General features: G+C 41.0%; 1 protein-coding gene and 1 long non-coding RNA gene across 2 annotated transcripts; both read right to left on the reverse strand.

The window, feature by feature from the left end:
- Positions 1–214: 214 nt before the first annotated feature.
- Positions 215–3,386, reverse strand: LOC309380684. Its single transcript, XR_014173024.1, has 2 exons — positions 2,607–3,386; positions 215–2,546 (listed from the first exon to the last, which is right to left on the reverse strand). It is a non-coding gene; the product is annotated as an uncharacterized lncRNA (long non-coding RNA).
- A 1,162-nt stretch (positions 3,387–4,548) lies between these two features.
- SRP19 (signal recognition particle 19) lies at positions 4,549–10,163 on the reverse strand. Its single transcript, XM_081930832.1, has 5 exons — positions 10,013–10,163; positions 8,424–8,499; positions 7,248–7,319; positions 6,712–6,823; positions 4,549–5,703 (listed from the first exon to the last, which is right to left on the reverse strand). Exons 1-5 carry the CDS (start codon positions 10,051–10,053, stop codon positions 5,570–5,572), a joined length of 435 nt encoding a protein of 144 aa, XP_081786958.1. The 5' UTR covers positions 10,054–10,163; the 3' UTR covers positions 4,549–5,569.
- Between the last annotated feature and the right edge of the window lie 9,285 nt (positions 10,164–19,448).

The following is a 19,448-nucleotide window of genomic DNA, read 5'->3' on the forward strand; positions in this document are numbered from 1 at the left end:
CACTATGTGGCAGCTAGCAGGTGTGCCTTGGCCCTTCTCAATTATTCTCTCTAAGCATTAAAAAGCCTTGCTTGTTTCTTTTTAGTTAAGGATTGCCAGTGGAACCAAAGGGTGATGATGCATTCTTATAAAGAAAAGCAGGTAGATTTACACCTATTGTTAAGGTTACTACACATGGGACTGTTTAAAAAAGAAAGATAAGAAAGCCAATTGAAGAGTAGTGTCCACAAGAGGCAGACGTTCAAAAAATACTGAATATTTGAAAAATATCTAGGATAATTTTTAAAGAATTTATAGGTAATGAGACAAAAATGGAAAGAGATATTGTGTCTAGGATAAATAACACCTATGTGAAAGAGAAAGAATGAGGAAAGAAGATATCGCATAAATAAATGCTATCATTACACATGAGATTTTTAATTGGGACAGTGGAAGAAGCAAAGCAAGTCATATCAACACTAAGCAACGAAGTGGTTGCAACAGAACTTAGTGAACAGGGTATCGGCCAAAACAGGCCTCTTTTAATATTTGTATACGTATTTATTTTTTTAAACCGCTGTTTGGACCTGATTTTAAACCCCGTTTTGGAAAGCACCCTGATATACTCTACCAAACACTGTCCCTCTTCACCATCCATTCCTTCCTATCGGGCTCAGCACAGAGTGTTACTGGTGGTTATTTGAAATCTGCTTTGCACGTAAAGTCGAAAGAGCTTCCCTGCAACTTTGTAGAAAAGATAATCAATACATGTAATGCCTGGCTTGGTTCAGTCAAAACAGCCATCTAGGTTGGCATTCTGCCTCTACCACGGAACAGCCACGTGCCCTTGCAAGCTTGCCAGCAAGACAGAATGGTAATAACCAGCTTCTGCCTATTTGGTAGCCAGACTGTTCCTGTTACCAAGGTTTCATTTTCAAATGTAAGAGTCATAACAAGCCTATTCTCTATACTATCAAAGCTAGTGTTCACTACCATATCTTCTAATTAAGCCAATTGCACTGCTTTTCTCTTGGTGACCAGTGTCTGAACGGTAGCACTACTTAATGCCAAATCAGCATAGAGGTAGCGAGATGTGGAGGGAAAGGACTTGCCCCTTGACTTAACCGAGATTTAGCAGCAAAGGAAAGCCAGAGTACTGTATTTTAAACCTTAGGTTTGATACAAATGCTTTGGATGTGCATCCAAGCAAGCACATGATATACATATGTACAGAATGCAGGTAAAGGGGCGAGGTAATGTGCATCCCTACATCCTTAAGGAATGATGCGCTGGTAGTTAACACTTGGTTGATGTATCTGCTTCTCAATCAAGTTTGTTCCATTCTGGTAGTAGACCTGTAAAGGGCTGCTACTGCCTATTACAAACGTGAAACACCAGTTTAAAGGTCTTGTGTAACAACAGAGGAACAATTTAGCTAGTGCGTCCACCCTTAGCAGATGTTTCTAGTTTGGAAATTATTTGTGCCAGCTTTAAACTACCCTGAAACTGATGACAAAATAAGTCCACACTGGTGGGCTTCATGTTTGTTCATAAGCATTTAAAACCAGTCTGAAAGAGTCAGAAGATGATAACAATTTAGCTGCAGAGCAGTCTTGCATGCTGTAATGTTTTATTTCTATTGCATTTTTACGTGCTTTTGAGTAATTTATGTGGAAGCTGAACTGATTAAATTGCTGCCATATTAGATAGATTGTAGGGCAAGGTGCAAGCAAGTGTAAATTTGTGAAGCTCAGATGATTTATCCTCACATAGAAACAAAATCTAGTTATATATACATTGAAAGTATCTCTTCAATTTGTAAACATAGAAGTATCAGCAGCCTTACATCAATGTATCCATCACATACAAAAAACTGCACCGAACTTGACGTAGCGAGAGAATGCTCTGAGCCATTGTAGAAGAGGGTCCCCTCAAAGCCACCTGTACCTCCCCAAAATCTGCTAGTGAAGGTTCGGGGACCCTTCAGAACTAGGGGGTAGACACAAGGGGGGCTTGCAGAAGAAAATCAGTAAGACCACCTCTCCCATCCACCCTCCTGCAGTAGGTATGTCTGACAGATCTCAGTCCCTTCCGCAAATGGGAGTTGTTCTGTTTGTAGAAGGGCAGCTCTGGATCCACACTCAAAAATTATTGTCAAGTGCTTGAAAAAGTGAATATACCTTACCAGCTTGTGCTGAAGATGTAATGTACGTAGAAGAATGCAAACAAATAAAGAACAGTATCTTAAACCGAATGTGATTTTTACATTTCTTCACAGAATATATTCACACTGCATGTAGAGGAATTAAGAATTATGCAAAAATTCATTTTCATCCAATATACTATTGCAAAAACTCACCTGGCTAAATCTTCAGAGTTGAGCTCTTCATCTGCATAGTCAAAAGGGCTAAGAAAATTCACTAGTATGGGGTAGAGGGAGGTGTGGAAGGTTTCATATAGTTTATACCATCAATGTTCAGTCATATCTCTTTTTGTGGGATAAAATATTTGCATTTATGGGGAACATTTTATTCCTCTCCTTTGCTTTAGAGCTGACCAAGGCAGCCCTCTTGCTTTTAACCCCTCTGATTAAGAGATAAAATGGGAGACCGATACGTATACTAAACACAATTGGGGAAAAGTAAAAGGAATCTGAAATATACTATTTATCCAGAGTCTAATAATGTTCAGTTCCCTGCTGATGCTCTTTTTAAGAGGCCAAAGCACCCACAGCTTATGGTAGCCCTGTAAGCTGCACTTGAAACACAAGTCCTCAAGAAGTTTGGGCAGAGGAGACAAAAAAAAACCCCTTTTAAAAAATACTTAAGAACATATGCTTTTGCTGGAACAGTCCGGTGGCCCATCTAATTCAGCATCCTGTTCTCAGTTGACAAGCAAATGCCTACAGAAAGCTCACAAGCAGGACCTGAATTCAACAGCACTCCCCCCTCCTTACAAAACAGAATTCAAGCAAGACTAACAGACAAGACAGCAACCATGCTACTTTGCTCAACCCCACATTCTAATTTTACTTTTTAATGTAGTAAAATCACCAGTTTTCCACCATGTGAATCATCACATTCATCATGTGACATGAAACCGAAATGGTAAAAAAGTCATATGATGAATGTTGCTTGACTTTGACCTCAATGTAGCAAGAGTTGGTATGTATCATGAAACTGTAATCCCATCTCCAGCCATCACTGCAAAACATCCCTTCTTTAGACAAATATTTGGATTCATTTTATAAATTCTACAGACTCGGATAGAGTTCTCATTGTATATTTTAAATGTGCTTGGTTCTTTTAGTATAACACTAAATGATGACATTGGATGTTTTATGTAGTCTGATTACTCTTTTTTTGTAAACTCCCTTGAGCAGAATGCTTCTGGCATTCAGAAATACAGATGCAGAAGGTACAACAAACACAAGGAAGCCTCCGAATGTGCGTCAGAAGTTGAATTCTGGGACTGATATAGCAGGTAGCCCAGAAAACAGATTTCAAAAAATGCCACTAACAGATTCTTAGGGCCAACATTTTAGGTTGTTCTATCAGCTAAGCAGCCATCATTACTGCAACACATTAGAAACTCGAGCTAGTGCGGAATTTGGCAGCTAGGTCGCTCACTGGGGCAAGACGGTTTGAGCCCTGCACTGGCTGCCAATTAGTTTACGGGTTTTTACCTATAAAGCCTTAAAACTGCTCAGGACCACAATACCTAAAGGACCACCTCTCCCCATATGAATTAACCCGGATGCCACAATAATCACTCGAGGTCCTACTATGTGCACCTTCTCTGTGAGAGATCCAGAGGGCAGCCAGATGGTGGCTCCCTGCTTGTGGAATGCTCTTCCCAGGGAGGCTTGCTTGGCACATTCATTACATATCTTCGGGCGTCAGGCAAAAATGTTTCTCTATAACTAGGCCTTTAAGTCAAGAATTGTGGAGTTGCTGTAAAAACACAGTGTTGAAGCCTCTTCCAATAACACAAAAATCCCTCCACTTCACTAGGCAATTTACATACTTTTCCCTACACAGATGTACTTTCTGTAAAGTAATGTATAATATATAAAGAAGTCCTTTGTGTCACCCTGACATTTTGGAAATATGACAACAGCAAGAAAGCATTATTTGCAAACATGTTATGACTTAAATCATTTAAAGACAAGACTAGGCTAGAAGGCAATTTTTAAAAAATACTCTAAGGAAACTTAAAAGAGAGCAAGTCCAACAGCACACTTTCCACTGAGCAAGTCATGTTTAACATTGCTGCCATCTAGAGGAATTTGGCAAAACTTTCACATTTTGCAAATTTAAAATCATGCACTCTGGGTTCTGATATTGAGGACTAAACTACTGGTCTTCAACTGGTAGGTTAGGACCCACTATTGATTTGCAGCCTCATTTAAGGCAGGTCACAGCAGCAGCGCTAGAACCATACAAATATGGTAAAATATATATACATATTTGGTCTAAAGGTAGGGCTCAACTCTGAAAAGTTGAAGACGATTTGGCTGAACAACACAAAGCACCACGAGAGCTGCAAACTGGAACACAGGAGCGGCACTAAGTGCATAAAATATAATATATTTGATGTGACAGGAACTTACACTTCTCTGCCACAGTATCACTACTCGAATCCTGTTAAGAATTCATGACTTTTGGCTAAACAATTCACCAACTTAAATGTGTCATAATTTTGTATTATCATGATATTATGCTAGTCTCAGGTAACAGTTGGGTAACCAAGTTCATTTAAGCAGAACGAGTATACATATATTGGCCCAAGGTACTTTGGGATTAATCCAATTACAATAATTTCTTTAAAGTGATTTTTTTTATAGTATTATGTATCATGATCTAAAAGCATTATAACAGATATGCTAAACCATCAGGAACATTGCAGAAGCAACATCAAAATAGTTTACACTTTACCCCATAAACATTTTAGAATTAAATACATTTTTACAAATTGGATAAACTTCTGACTATTGTTTAATACGCAAATCTGTCTGTAGTCTGCGTTCCACATTCATTAGACTATTCAAATACTATACAAGTAGTCTAAACAAATGTTACAACATACCTCATTCATGAGGGGTCTTCAGATTGCCTAGCTCCATTATAGAGTGATTCAGATGTAAAATTAAAATACCAATTAAAACCAGTTATTTTAGACTGAGGAAGTTTTAAAACCGTGCTTTCTAAGCGGTTTGATTCAAAGAGTTGTTTATTTTAATAATGAGAATAATCAGTTTAGAAGCCTCATACAACACTGAATTAACCTATTCCTCTGTTATCTTTACCAATCTGGACCATATCAAGGTCAATCAGTTCTATGAAGTATTGACTGTATCCATTTTTAATGTATTTCTGCACATTAATAGACAACATTTTCAGTATAAATACTAAAGTAGATGTTTCCATATATTTCCAATTGATCTGTTGTAGCATTAGATAAAAGTTAAATGAAGTCCAGTCCAGAAAGTTTTGACAGTTCCCATTTGTTTCTCCAACTTTCAGTTCAGATGCCAATAATCCCCTTCATCTATATTCATCTTAATACATTGCATATGTACCAGCCACACTCATTTCTTCTTCTTTCCTTTACCTTTTTTACTTCCCTCTCCTTGCTGTAGGCTTTGGTCACTGCTTCCCATTTTCTGTGTCCTTGTTTTTAGTTTAGGAATTGTTTCTGCTGCATATAGCATCACTGCCTTACCTAAGGGGGGGGGGGGACGACAGAGGTAAAGGAAAAATGAGAGAAGACGCAACGAAAAAGCCCTTCCATTTTCCACCACCGCTGCAGCATTTACAAGGTAACTGGAAGTTACACAGGAAACCACCCAAAACTAGTCACCTGAAGCAGAAATGGGGAGCATTTTTCAGCCCAAGGTCACAACCCCTCATAACTAACCTTCTGGGGCTGTAATGGCAAGAGTGGGCACAGCCAAACAAAACATGGGTGGGTTGCACACACATTCCTTCGCTACAAAAAAGAAGAACCCATTCTCAAGTAACATGGTTCGGTTTGGCTGTGAAAGAGCCCTCTGTGAATGGAAGGGGCCCTTCCATTCACAAAGAAAACTGGGGTCCTGCTGGAGTAAGGTAGCAGAACAGTAACTTAATGTATGTCTACTGTATTTAGACTTATGCTTACAGAAGTATTTGAAAATGATCAAGGGCTCTAGCTGGCCCAAGACATTTTGGCACCTGAGGCAAACCACAAAATAGCTTTCCCCTCTCTGCCAGGGAAGAAGGGTTGAGGGAAGTTCTATATCAGGAACAAGGGGGCAGGGAATAAATATCTACATCGGGAACTGTTGCCCCTGGCGATCCTGCTGTCTGAGGCGATTGCCTCATATTGTTTCATGGGTGGGCCGGCCCTGGGTCTAGCATTTGCATTGATAGAATTTTTTTTTTAATACTGTGCAGATGAAAATACACTAAGCCCAAATCAAGTCAGAGAGATGGGGAAGGGGCCTCTTGTACTGAAAGGTCTGGTAGTTGAGTATATGTATAGTTTTTACTAGGAAAACAGTGCTCCCTAGGGAGCAGAGGGTGGTCTCATATGGCTATAAGATTGCAGTACCACCTCTAGCAGCCCCTTTTTGTAAGGAAGGTTTTTGCAGGACTCCCCACCCCTACATGTACACACACACCTTCTGGGTACCTAAACTTAGGTGTCTTTAGTTATAATTTATAATTTAAGAAAGCTAATCTCACTCACGTGTTGGAAACTGAGGCTGACATAGTTTGCCATCTTCTGTCTTCAGCTGAATGCGCACTCTTCCTCTATACTGTGCATCACGGTTCCACTCCCTGGGATACATTTTGTTTTTCTAGCATTTGGGGAAAAGGTTACCATTTTATAACCAGGCTTACTTAAAAATACATGCATACTATGACTGCAATATGAAGTCCACTTACTATTTAGTAAGACCCACACTAAACTCTGAGTAAAGATGCTCAAGACTGAACAATTAGTTTGCACAAGTTTTTCACACATTATTTTAGTAAACACAAGTTCCATAAGGTAGGCCATTATTTCCATAGCTCATAGCTTACTCTTAAGGTGCTTTCCAATCTAAGCACCTCTGATTACCATTAAAAACATGAACACTTTTTTGTAGTACACATACTTTTACTCTTTGTAAAAACAAGCAACTAGTAAATACAAAAAAACATAAATAAAACTAAAGTGGACAGACATGTATACCTGTGGTATATTCTCCAATTACATTGAGAACTAAACATTATTATTACCTCCAAAAGCACATTAAGTCCAACTGCTGCACATACATCTTGAATTTCTGTAGATGTTGGATTTTCAACTGCCTAGAAGAGTCAGACATTTTTAGTTACTATCAGGTGCAGCTAAAATTGTTGATTACTCCAAGTAATAAAGCTTTTCTTGTGTATAAACTTTAAAAAATGCTCAATGAAGAGTTCAGTAAGTATTATTTTGCACCAACATGAGATATTAAAAGTACTGTGGCAAGAACCAAATGTTCTGAGCTGGTGTTCTGAGCATTAAGAATACAGGGTGGGGTGGGGCTGACATAGCCCTTTCAGTCTCTGGTAAATAATTTTTAAAAATGTCAAATCAAATACCTTTATTGGCATCACAATATAAAGTGTTTCAAATCACTAGGATAATTAAAAGGACAAGGGTGAAGCTGTCAAGGGTTATAGGGTCACACTGTGGTCGTGTGCACTTAGATGTTCTGCTACACCCAGGCTATTTCCCAAAGGGATGGAAACCCTTTCGGGTAAAATTGTGGCTAAAAAGGAAGCTACTAGAGCAGTGGTATCTTTGCCCCGATCTGCTAGGAGGAACCTCATTTGATTTCTTCTCGGAGTTGTGGACCGGAGAAGCAACATTTTACTCAGCATCAGTTGGAGAGGTCTGCTATGTAAAGGGCAATCTAAGAGAATGTGGTCCATTGAATCTGGTACTTCTTGGTTGCAGGCACACAAATGGGCTTGATATGGAGTATGTGAGAATCTGCTGAAGGGAAAGCATTTAACATCGTGTGCATAAAGGCTCTTCGATGGGAAGGGAGTAGTAAATCCTTTAGGTATTTGGCACAGGTAATTTTAAAAATGTATGCAATCATTAATTCCCTCCTCCCCCTTTCTACAAAATATTTTTATGCATGGTATGTATATAACTAAATTCATACATAAGCATTTCAGGCTGCATACCGGAAGGGTGGAAGCTGGGTATAATTGCTCCAATATATAAAAAGGGTATATAACTAAATTTATAATTTCTTTGCCAACCAGTTTTATTAATGTTACCAATTCTTTTACCCAACATTATTACTGCTGTATTATGTTTTTAGGTTGAACACCCCCATATTGTATATCCAATGAAAGTGTGTTTTACACATATTTAAATAAATAAATGTGACCCGCTCCTCCCCAATCCATAATTACTTTCTCAAGTGGTATTCTTCTTCCTTCTGCTATTGTCTTCTTGTTATTTATATAGGCAGGATATATGCAGATGAACCTATGCCAAGAGAAAAGCAACACAAGTTGAAAGCTGCTGGTGTATGTTTAGAATATTTAGTGCTGTACCCCACCCCAAGACTCAGCCTGAGACTCAACTTTCAAGTTCCCACCTTGAGCCAACTAAAGTGGAGTTACAGCTGCCAGAGAATGGCATGATCAACTTTTTAAAGAAAATACACTTTCCCATTCACTTTGATTGCAAATATGAAGCATGGAGCTAAAGGCTTTGGCTACCACCCCCAAAGGCTGCAATACTTAACTAATCAATTGAGTAAGAACAAAATTAAATCAACTAAAAATGCATCTCTTGTTTAACCAGGCAGTAGACACATTATATTCGATACAGCAAATAACAATCAGATATCCAAATGTTAGCCTAATTAGCAAAACAGCACCATCCACATACAAGAAGGTGGTATTGGCAAGATTAGAGGAACCTAAATTATTAATTCATTAATTTATTAATTTAATTTGCATACCGCCTTATCCCTGCAGGTCTCAGGGTGGTTCACAGGACAAAAAGTTTACAGAAGTATTAAAAAAATGGGGAAACCTCAAACCAACCTATTTAGGATTGAGCTTGCTCAATGGCCACTGCAGTGTACCCTGAAAATAAGGGAGTGTGGATGGAACAGAGAATGCTAGACATGGGCCAGGTGGACACTCTGAACAAGAACTATACTGCAACAATATATACCATGTATTCCACTTATATTGTTTTAAGTGCCCATAAAACTTGCCAGTGTGAGCCATCATCTTAAAGGGGCCCATCTCTAACACAAGATGAATACATCCTTAAGTGAACTGCAGCAAATTAACAGCATAAAAAGCATAGAAATACATGTCTTTTAATAATAATAATAATAGGTGGGAAGGATCTCCATATGCATGTTTGTGTTAAAGCCAGGCCACAGTTCTGCAAAAGGTCTAAGAGGATGCTTACTTCCACGTATACCATCTAAGAAAGTACGTCTCTTGATTCCGAAACATTATTTTGCTTCCCCAATTACAAAAAGTGCATTAAGTAATGCACGAAAACCCTTATGGTCTAATACCGTGGTTCCCAGCGTGGGGGAGACGCCCACAGGTGAACAATTTGATTTTCAAGGGGGGCAATTCGAGAATGAGGTATCAACAAGTGAATGGCCTTTTAGGCTTCCTCCACGTAAATAGGAGTTCACTTTTTGAATAATAAGAATTATATGTCACTGGGGGGGGGGGCATCACGATTTTAGAGATGCTTAGGTGGGCATGGCCAAAAAAAAAGGTTGGGAACCACTGGTCTAATAGATTAAAACGAATTTGAAACCAGGTCGCTCGGCTATCAGCAGACAGTTATCCCGCGGTTCTAATTACTTATAAATACGCTTTTAATCCAAGGGCTGCCACAGCCGTCGAGCAGCAGGCGCGGCGACACCGCCAAGAGAATAACGGCCACTTATAATAACCACCTTCCCCCCTCGGGGTCCCCAACCCACAGCACCGCGGACAGCACCGCCACCGCATGTTACCGAGACTTATCGTTGGGCAAAGAGGGCGCAGCCCAAGCCATGGTGTCCGCGCCGCCGGCAGACCAGGCCGGGCCTTCAAAGCACAGCTCAGCGGAAGTTTGGCCGAGCCGCAATGGGAGACGGGAAACAGGGGGGTGAAAGAGACAGGACCGGACGTCCCGCCCTCACCACCGCTAACGTTGCCCTTCGCTAATGGGTCACGGGACTATCATTCAAAAGCAAAGCAAGCGAGAGAGAAAGAAAGAGAGAGAGAGCGTCCTGGCTTTGGGGACGAACCAATGGGAGGCCAGTGGTTCTGAGTATCGCGAGAATTGTAGAGGGAAAAGGTTACCGCCTCGCGAGAATTGAAGTTGCACCATAGACTTAAGAAAATTAGCATCTCCTCTATTTTTTTCCCCTCGGTGGGCGGGAGTGGGAAACAAAGCGGACCAATCAGAATGTTAGCGTAGCGGCGGGTGGCTAGATAGAAGCACAGTATAGAAGGCAAGATAGTTGCAAGCAGCGTAGTGCCGCCATATGCCCCACTGAGTTGAATGGGGCTTACTCTTGGGGAGGTGGGCATGGGCGGGGCCGAGGGGACGCAGGGAGCGGCAGCTGCCCCCCTCCCCCACCAAAAAACCAAGTAAATCAATACAAAATACTTAACTGAGGTTCTGCACACACACGCACGCACCCCACATAAATCCTGGCTATGCCCATGTAAGTGGGCACAGAATTGCCGCAGCCTAAGAGTGGGGGGCGCTGCCACTCGGGGATGTTATTTGAGAGGCAAAACCACGAGCTCTTGGGAGGAGAAGCCGCGGGCTGCACCGAAATCTCTCTTTTATTATTAAAATAAAAATTATTGAATAATAATAGAGAGGCTCGGGAAGGGAAGGTGACAGAGAGAACCTCCCTCGGAGCGAGGGCTGCATCCAGACACAAGAAACTCTCCGGGGAGAGGATGGGCGAGGGCGGCAGGTTTCAAGTCTGCTTTCTGAAAGGTTTTCCCATCACCAAGAGTGCCAAGTAGAATAAGATTTTTTTTGGGGGGGGGAGGCAGGTAAGCCCCGCCCTGCATAATCGATAACAAGACGCAGCACATGCACACTGTTTGAATGACAATGCCCATCAACTTGGGGGGGGGAGCAGCCCCCTCAAATATATTTTTTTGGGACTTCATCCCCTAGGAGTTGGCTTCTATGCCCATCATCTATTCTACGCTGTTTTAAATCGTTTTTATTTATTTTATTTTTTAATGGATAAGTTGCAGGGTGGGTTGGATGGCGCACAACACGTTTCAGCATCACCACGAGTTACTTTCAAGAGAAGTCAGGGTTTTGGTTTTTGTTTTAAAGATAGGGCCACAAAAAGAACCTTTTGCCACCACGGTATTGTAGGGGGGGGTTCTACAGGAGTAGTTAGTAATATAAGGTTAATTAATTTGGGACACCATAAAAAAATGGCATCACAGATTCAGAGGATTGGTGTTTGTGTGTGTAAACACATTTCCGGCGGCCAAAACTTATTGGTGTGATGTGGGCTAGCTACCCCCTTTCTATGGCTTGTAATAAAACACTCTTGGCTGAGGGAACTATTTCTTATAATCTTTGCATGTTCTCTAGGGGTTGTGTCTGGGATCCTCCCAGAACAGATTGGAGCGTGGGATGGGAGAGGAAGTTTCATTGCACAGGTGGAACCTCTTGCACTAATAGGACAACATCGCTGGATACAAGCCTAGTTTTCCAAGGGTAGGTGCCACTGCAGGGTGGTTGGCATTAGAAAAGGATGGTGGTGTTGGTTGGTAAGGTGGGGGATAAGCAGTATTGCAGAGCATCAGATATAGTATCATTCCCATCTGTTCCAAATGACTTATGAACTTGGTTGGTTTGGTTAGCATTTGGCTGGCAATCAAGGCCATTTTTCTTTTTTAAAAATGCTGTTTATTGTCCAGATGTGCATGGGAATGTGTATTCTGGAGACATTTCATGGCTTATTGTATCAATCCTATTTATCCATGTATAGCTTCTGAATTTGATTGGATTAAACAGGCACCAGGCACCATTACTCTTCTCCCAGGCCTTTGGCTAATCAACCAACCTTCTGCCTTTTAAACTGTGTGCAGGTATTATTGTTTTGTTTGTTACTATGTTATGTATTTTTCTGTTTTTGTATTATAAATCACCTTGTGATCCTTGGATGAAGGGTGGTATAATAGATAGATAGATAGATAGATAGATAGATAGATAGATAGATAGATAGATAGATGATAGATAGATAGGAAGTTGGTGTTCCAGGCCATTCCATTCCAGATGGCACAAATGGGTAAATTTGACGGTTTCAGGTCTAAAATATTGTTCACAAGTGTTTAACACATTCCACTATTTTTGGGTGTAAGTTTTATTTATAAAAGGGGCCTCTCTGGCCTGTTTTACAACATGCCTTAAAATAATATCTAATGGAAAACTTTTGCAGATGAGCTCTTTAGTGCTCTTACAGTGTCATCCTATGTGTTTTTTTACTCAGTCATAAATCTAATCTGTTCAATGGAACTTTGTCTCGAGTAACTGTGCATATGATTTCAGCCTCAAGGATCTCCCCCAGGGAACCAAGCAAACCTAATTTGCATTCATAGCAAGGCTTCATGTATGAATTTCACTTCTCTGCCCGTGCTTTATGTCAATGCAGCAATAGTGTTTTTGTCATCAAATATTAATAGAACTACTACAAAGGAATGTCACTAGACACACCTGCGTAAACTGTAATTGCTGCTTAAGATGCTAACAGATAATGCTGACACTGGGGAAACGTGGGATACGCCCCACTGTTGCTGCAATCTGCTGCGGCTTTGGTTCTATATAAAGGTTCAGCTATGCTGAGAATGTAACATTAACATTTGGCTGTATGTTACAGTTGTCAGTCAGGCCAATTGTCAGTGAAACCTTAGATAAAATTACATTTTTAAAAATACATGCCAGGGCAGGATACAGAACATCAAAGGCTGCATTTAAAGCTTACATAAACAGAGAAGATACATCAGTTTGCTTTAAAATTCCAAATGCATTTCCCAGCAGAGACTGCATAGGCTTGACTCCCTGCTCTGCGTTGCAATGCAGTTTTTGCAAATAATACTTAGACCTCAAACTCTGTTAAATATACAGAGTCTTGTGACACCCTTAAGACTTGGCACATTTATAGCATAGGTTTTTTGTGGACCATGCTATAATAAATGTGCTAGCCTTTAAAGGTGCTACGAGACTCAATATTAACTGTGTTTTCCTGGTCAGCTGGAAGTTTTATTGCAATATTTTCTTAAATCTGAGCGCTATGTCTTTACAGATGTTTTATTTAATGCAATTATTCAACATGCACAAAATATTACAATTCATGTAAGAAGAAGAAAACACAAATTTTATTTCCCTGGCTACAATCCAAAACCACAAAAGGGTCACCCTTTCTCCTTTCTTTATTCCTTCCCATACGTATTTCCCTGGCGTGGTTCTCTTTTATGACTCTCCATAATATCCAGTCAGTCATTAGAGCAATGCCTGTTGTGCCTTTGCACACCATCCAAGCTATTCTTTTAAATGAAATAGTAAAAAAAATCTTCCACCTTTCGCATTGATTTTGTTGGAACAAAGATTTTTCCAGGTAAATTTACAAAGCCACCTTATTTCTGAAAGCTATTCTTCTACAGATGCATGTTTACTTTTCCAGTTCCTTAGGGCTGAATTTTTGCAGCAGGGAGATTGTTATACCCATGTAGGCTTCCCAGATTATTAGACCCTGATAATACAGTACAGTCATACCTTGGAAGTCGAACGGAATCTGTTCCGCAAGTCCGTTCGACTTCCAAAACGTTTGGAAACCAAAGCACAGAACCCATGTTGGATGTTCGGGTTACAAAAGAATGCTAGAAAACTGAAACACTCACTTCTGGGTTTTAATCGTTAGGGAGCCAATTTGTTTGGGAGCCAAGGTCTTTGAGATCCAAGGTACAACTGTACAGCAGTCTCCCTGCTGCAAAGGTTCAGCAGTGCACATTAGACATTAAGGAGCCACAGGCCATATTAGTCCTGCTTCTCATTCTCCTTGAATGCTTATACCTGACTGAATGTGGCCTTGAACTGTGATGACAGTACCTCTTGCTTAGCTGACGGAAATGTGGAGAGGGGTGTAGTATCTTCTGCAAAGCTATAATGTAGCCTACTGTACAAAAGTATCTGTCATCTGTTGTGCCACTCACTTTGCCCCTGGGCCTGCCAACTGCTGCCATGCAGAACCTGGAAAGTTGCTGAGAGAATCCAAGCCTCAGGCTGAAAAAGGTTTCCCACCGGTGAGGATCCTCTGGGACTCTCCCCCCCCCCTGCCCGGGTGTATCAGCAACTCCCCCCAGAGCAGAAATATATCTCACTTTTGCAGCTGAAATCTCTAGATCAAAGTCCCCACCTGCTACTTTTATGAATATTTTCTACTTACTGCCCTCTAGTTTCTTCAATGCTTTTATTCCAGTATACTTTGTCACATAGTCATTTATTGATACTTGATTGTGCTCTGCCTTTGTTGACATGTTTATACAGTGCCATAGATGTGCATGGTACATGTTACTCTAAACATGTGGGGAGGAAACAACCAGAGTGTCGGTATTGTGTGGTCTGAGCAACGCTGAGAGGTGAATGACCGTGGCTGCAACAAAATTATGGAGAGAGGCAGGAAGACCGAAGCGAGACAATAGTAATCAAATTAGGAAAAGACTTGTTGTTGTTGTTTAGTCGTTTAGTCGTGTCTGACTCTTCGTGACCCCATGGACCAGAGCACGCCAGGCACCTCTGTCCTCCACTGCCTCCCGCAGTTTGGTCAAACTCATGCTGGTAGCTTCAAGAACACTGTCCAACCATCTTGTCCTCTGTCGTCCCCTTCTCCTTGTGCCCTCCATCTTTCCCAACATCAGGGTCTTCTCCAGGGAGTCTTCTCTTCTCATGAGGTGGCCAAAGTACTGGAGCCTCAGCTTCACGATCTGTCCTTCCAGTGAGCACTCAGGGCTGACTTCCTTCAGAATGGAGAGGTTTGATCTTCTTGCAGTCCATGGGACTCTCAAGAGTCTCCTCCAGAACCATAATTCAAACAGGAAAAGACTAAGATATGAATTAGCATTTTGACTTAGGAGACAAGACAGGAACTCCTGGTCCTGTGTGACTGCACATCATTGTTACATACACTTGGGCTGGAGGCTCACCAAGATGTACCACACATTTTAAAATGCAAGGAAAGATTTAATTTTCAGGGGAAATACAAAAGGCCGATAAGCCATGCAAATAGCTGATCTATCAAGTGTAGTTTTCCAAATATTTTGCTCCTTTTAAGGCAACCTGGATTCAAGCAGTACAAGCTCTGTCTAACAACATGTTAATGTTTTGATATCCAAATAGAAACACATTAACTGTGCACTGCAAGTCTCAACAGGCAATTACTGCTCCAGCTGTGTACATTGATGATCACACTGCTGCCTGCATACAGCCAGGGCAAATCCCAAGAGTCACCCTACCTCCTCACTCATTAATCATTAAATGGAGCAACAGCACTGGTAAGGAATGAAATCAGCAATTAGTTTAGGTTTGGAAGCGTAACTGATTTTAAGTACAATTGTATCAAGAAAATGTACAATTGATCCAAATGAACTGGCTCAAGGTAACTGTGGATCTTAAAGTAATTCGAGTGTGCTGCACAAGTCATTTTTCTCTAACAATTTCACTGGCAAATTTACAAGCATGTTCCTATCTTTAGTAAGCTGTTATCATGTTTCAATTCTTTATCACTGAACACACATGATGATTTAGTTCTAGTTGTGCTTTCAAAAGGGTTTAGTAATGAGAATGCTTAAGCAAGCAAGGCACATGCCAAATTCTTTAGATGGGGATAGTTGTGCTCAACCGAAACTGATCTGAATTAAAATTAAGATTCTTTATCAAATCTAATCTGGAATGTATCGTGTAACAGCAAGCATTAATTTAAAATACTTGCATGTTTTACTATGTTGCATCGTACAAAGAAGCTTACCATAACAACTTCTTCTCCCTGTACTTGTTCTTTTAAATGTGTTTAAAACTCAACACTGTTCCAAAATCTGGCCATGTCTTTGCCCAGGCAGGTGCATTATGTGACCCATAAGCGCAGCAAAATAACTATACAATGGTGATGGGATAAAATCAGGCCAAATCTTTATTGACAGCAGCAGGCAGGACAAAGGTTGGCATGGCATTGGGTCCCAGGATCAGTTCATCATTCCATAAGCCCATGTTGATAGAATGGATCCACTGGGTTTGGATTGCTCCAAACCTGTATGATGGGAGTCGGCCAATGTTGAACCTTGCTGTGGTGCAAGCCAAGCAAACGAGGTCTCACGGGGGGGGGGGGGGACTAGGGTGCAGATTCCAACCAGGCAGATACCGAATCCTCGCTTGGGTTTGCTGTGGTCAATCTTCCCCTCAGGTCCCTTATGGGGGTGTCCACTATACTATATTGATCCTGACCAATGCCATTTCTGCTGATTTCTACTGCCTAACCAAGGAAAGCCATATTTCACTGTGGGATATGCTAAAAAATCCCCAACCAAGTGCCAATCAGGTAAGAGAAAAAAGCATTTCTGGCCCTGTCAACCAGCAACCCAAAATTGCTCAGTGAAGGCTCTAACCCGAGGGCAAGCGGGCGGGAAGCTCTCAAAGCAAAATGAGCTCCAGGGGAAGCAGCCTTTTATAGGCTTTCCCCTCCCCCTTGCAGTAAGGGATCATGGGACAGCTTTTTCCCATAAGCCCATCACACAGATAAGATACTGGGCAAGGTATTTGCAGCCCAGTATTTTGCTGCAATCTATGGGCCACAGTGCCACCAGGCGAAGGCATCCTGTGCTTATTCAATGGAGCAGGGCTTATCATATACATGTTTGACAGAGTCTGAGGTATACATCTAGCAAAGTTCCTTGCTGCCGAAGAACCGTATCAGACCACTTTCACATTACAGTCGTACCTTGGCTTTCGAACAGCTTAGTTCTCGAACGTTTTGCCTCCCAAACGCCGCAAACCTGGAAGTGAGTGTTCCGGTTTGCAAACTATTTTTGGAAGCCGAACACCCAACGGCTTCCAAATGGCTGCATGAGCTTCCTGCAGCCAATCAAAGCCGTGCTTTGGTTTCCGAACATTTCTGAAGTCAAACGGACTTCTGGAAGAGATTCTGTTCGACTTTTGAGGTATGACTGTACAAGCATTTAGCCATTTTCCAGGCAACTCTGTATCCTAGAATTCTCAAAACACAAATAGGGAAAAGTAACATGGGAAGTAGCCCTTAACAAGCAGAGCATAGTATACTCCATGTACAGTCAGACTATATATTTTAGGTTAAGCTTTCAAGAGTACTAGAAGGTGCTGAATTGCCTGAGGCGGTCATTAACATTCATTCATCTGGCAGGAATGGCTAAGAGAAGCTTGTAACACGGATCAATTAACAGATGGGACAGGAAGGGATTATGCAGGCAGAGTGGTGGCACCTCCTAACAAAAAGCAGATCAGTCCTGAAAAATACAGCTGAGTCTTTAGTCAATTCCAAGCAGAACTACATTTGTATGTGCACAGACGGCATATTTATTGATTGGAGGAAAAGCTATGAGAGCTCCAGAACCTCGAGATATGATAAAAACCTCAAGGCTACATTAAATTAATAACTAACTTTTTATCTTTTGGAAGGGAATGATGTAATAGTGGCAATTGTTTGGATTTCCCTGCAGGTTAAGGATTTGAAGGCCACTCCCTAGACTTTTGCTGTCATTAGGAAGCTCATTTAAAGAAATGTTGAATAGTCTGTATACCTGACCTGACAGTTTCCAGTGTCTGCTCCCCAAAATACAGTCGTACCTTGGTTCTCAAACTTAATCCGTTGCAGAAGTCTGTTCCACTCCCAAAACTGTTCAAAAACCAAGGTGTGGCTTCTGATTGGCTGCAGGAGCTTCCTGCAGCCAAGCAGAAGCTGTGTCGGACATTCGGCTTCTGAAAAAGTTCGTAAACCGGAACACTTACTTCTGGGTGTGCGTCATATGGGAGCCAAAACGTAGGAGTACCAAGACGTTCCAGAACCAAGGTACGATTGTAGGCACAACAAACCTGAGCATATTGGGAACTAACAACCTCATCCTAACATTAGAATTCGAAATAGGGGGGAGGGAGCGTACACAGTGTGGGCCACAGGGAAAGGATGTTCCTTGGACTGCGGAATCTCAGAAAAGGGTAAGCAGGGTGGAATGTGTTTTAGGTATGTTAAGTGAATCCAGCTTTCTGGTAGTGGAGTTAAACTCAATGTGAATGTTTTCTGCAAAGGTCATCAAGCTTTAAATATAGATATTGCTCATCAACTATAGCTGATGCCTAATATTTATACTGAAATTGTAGGGTTTGTTTTTTAAATTTCAAATGTTGAGACATTATCTAGGAATTCCCAAACAGTGGTCTGTGAACCATGTCCTCAATGGTGTTTCTGTAAAGATACATTTAAAAACCATACAGCACCTAGCACCTACAAAGCAAAAAGAAGTGGTCTGCAAAGGCCCTCAGCAATTTTAGTGTCCATGGGAGGAAAGTATGGAAACCACTGATCTAGCCTAAATATTAGACTGCCACAGATTTCAATGGAAGGAATACACATGTGCTTAAATCTCCCCCACTGAATTCTGTCTAGATTGTAGTTATTACTATTTCCAGCAATAGAGCCTGGGAAGGCAGTAGCTGAATGATAGAACACATACCTTACAGAAAGCTCACAGGTTCAATCTCCTGGTAAGGTTGGGAATGACCCTCGTTTAAAATACCGACTGCAGACAGGTCACCAATGACAATACTGAACTAGATGGAACCAGTATTATGGCTCTGTACAAGACAAGTTCCTAAACATCGAACGGTATTTGAAGATGATTTCCCCCATTTTGTTTTGTGTTCCAGGAGTCCTGAAGCCATGCTCTTTAGAGTAAGGGGATACAGAACAAAAGATAATTTTCATTTTAAATCCCAACATAGGATCATGCTAACAAGACCTTTGATAGAACATCTGTCAGTGGCTCAAAATCTTAAATCAACACAATTTAAGCTGAAAGAATGCATTTAAAATGAAACAAGTTACACTTCACTGTAAAACTGTTGGTATATAAGAAATTGGGGTACAGGTGGAATCAAACCGTATGTTGGTTTTATGGTAAAACACATAATTTAGAAAGAAAGAAAAAACTTCAGATGACATAAAGCTGGGAGGAACGGCAAGAACTTCAGAAATAAGAATTAAATTGCAAAAAGGTTTTGCATAAAATAGAATGCAGGAAGCAAAACTGAAAACACCTAGGAGTTATCTGATCACAAATTGTGAGCTCCAAGTTTAACCCTGGTGCAAAGATTATAATGCTAAGCATGCACATATCTCCCAT

This window comes from Podarcis melisellensis, assembly GCF_964234715.1.
Source record: "Podarcis melisellensis genome assembly, chromosome: 11".
NCBI lineage: Eukaryota > Metazoa > Chordata > Lepidosauria > Squamata > Lacertidae > Podarcis > Podarcis melisellensis.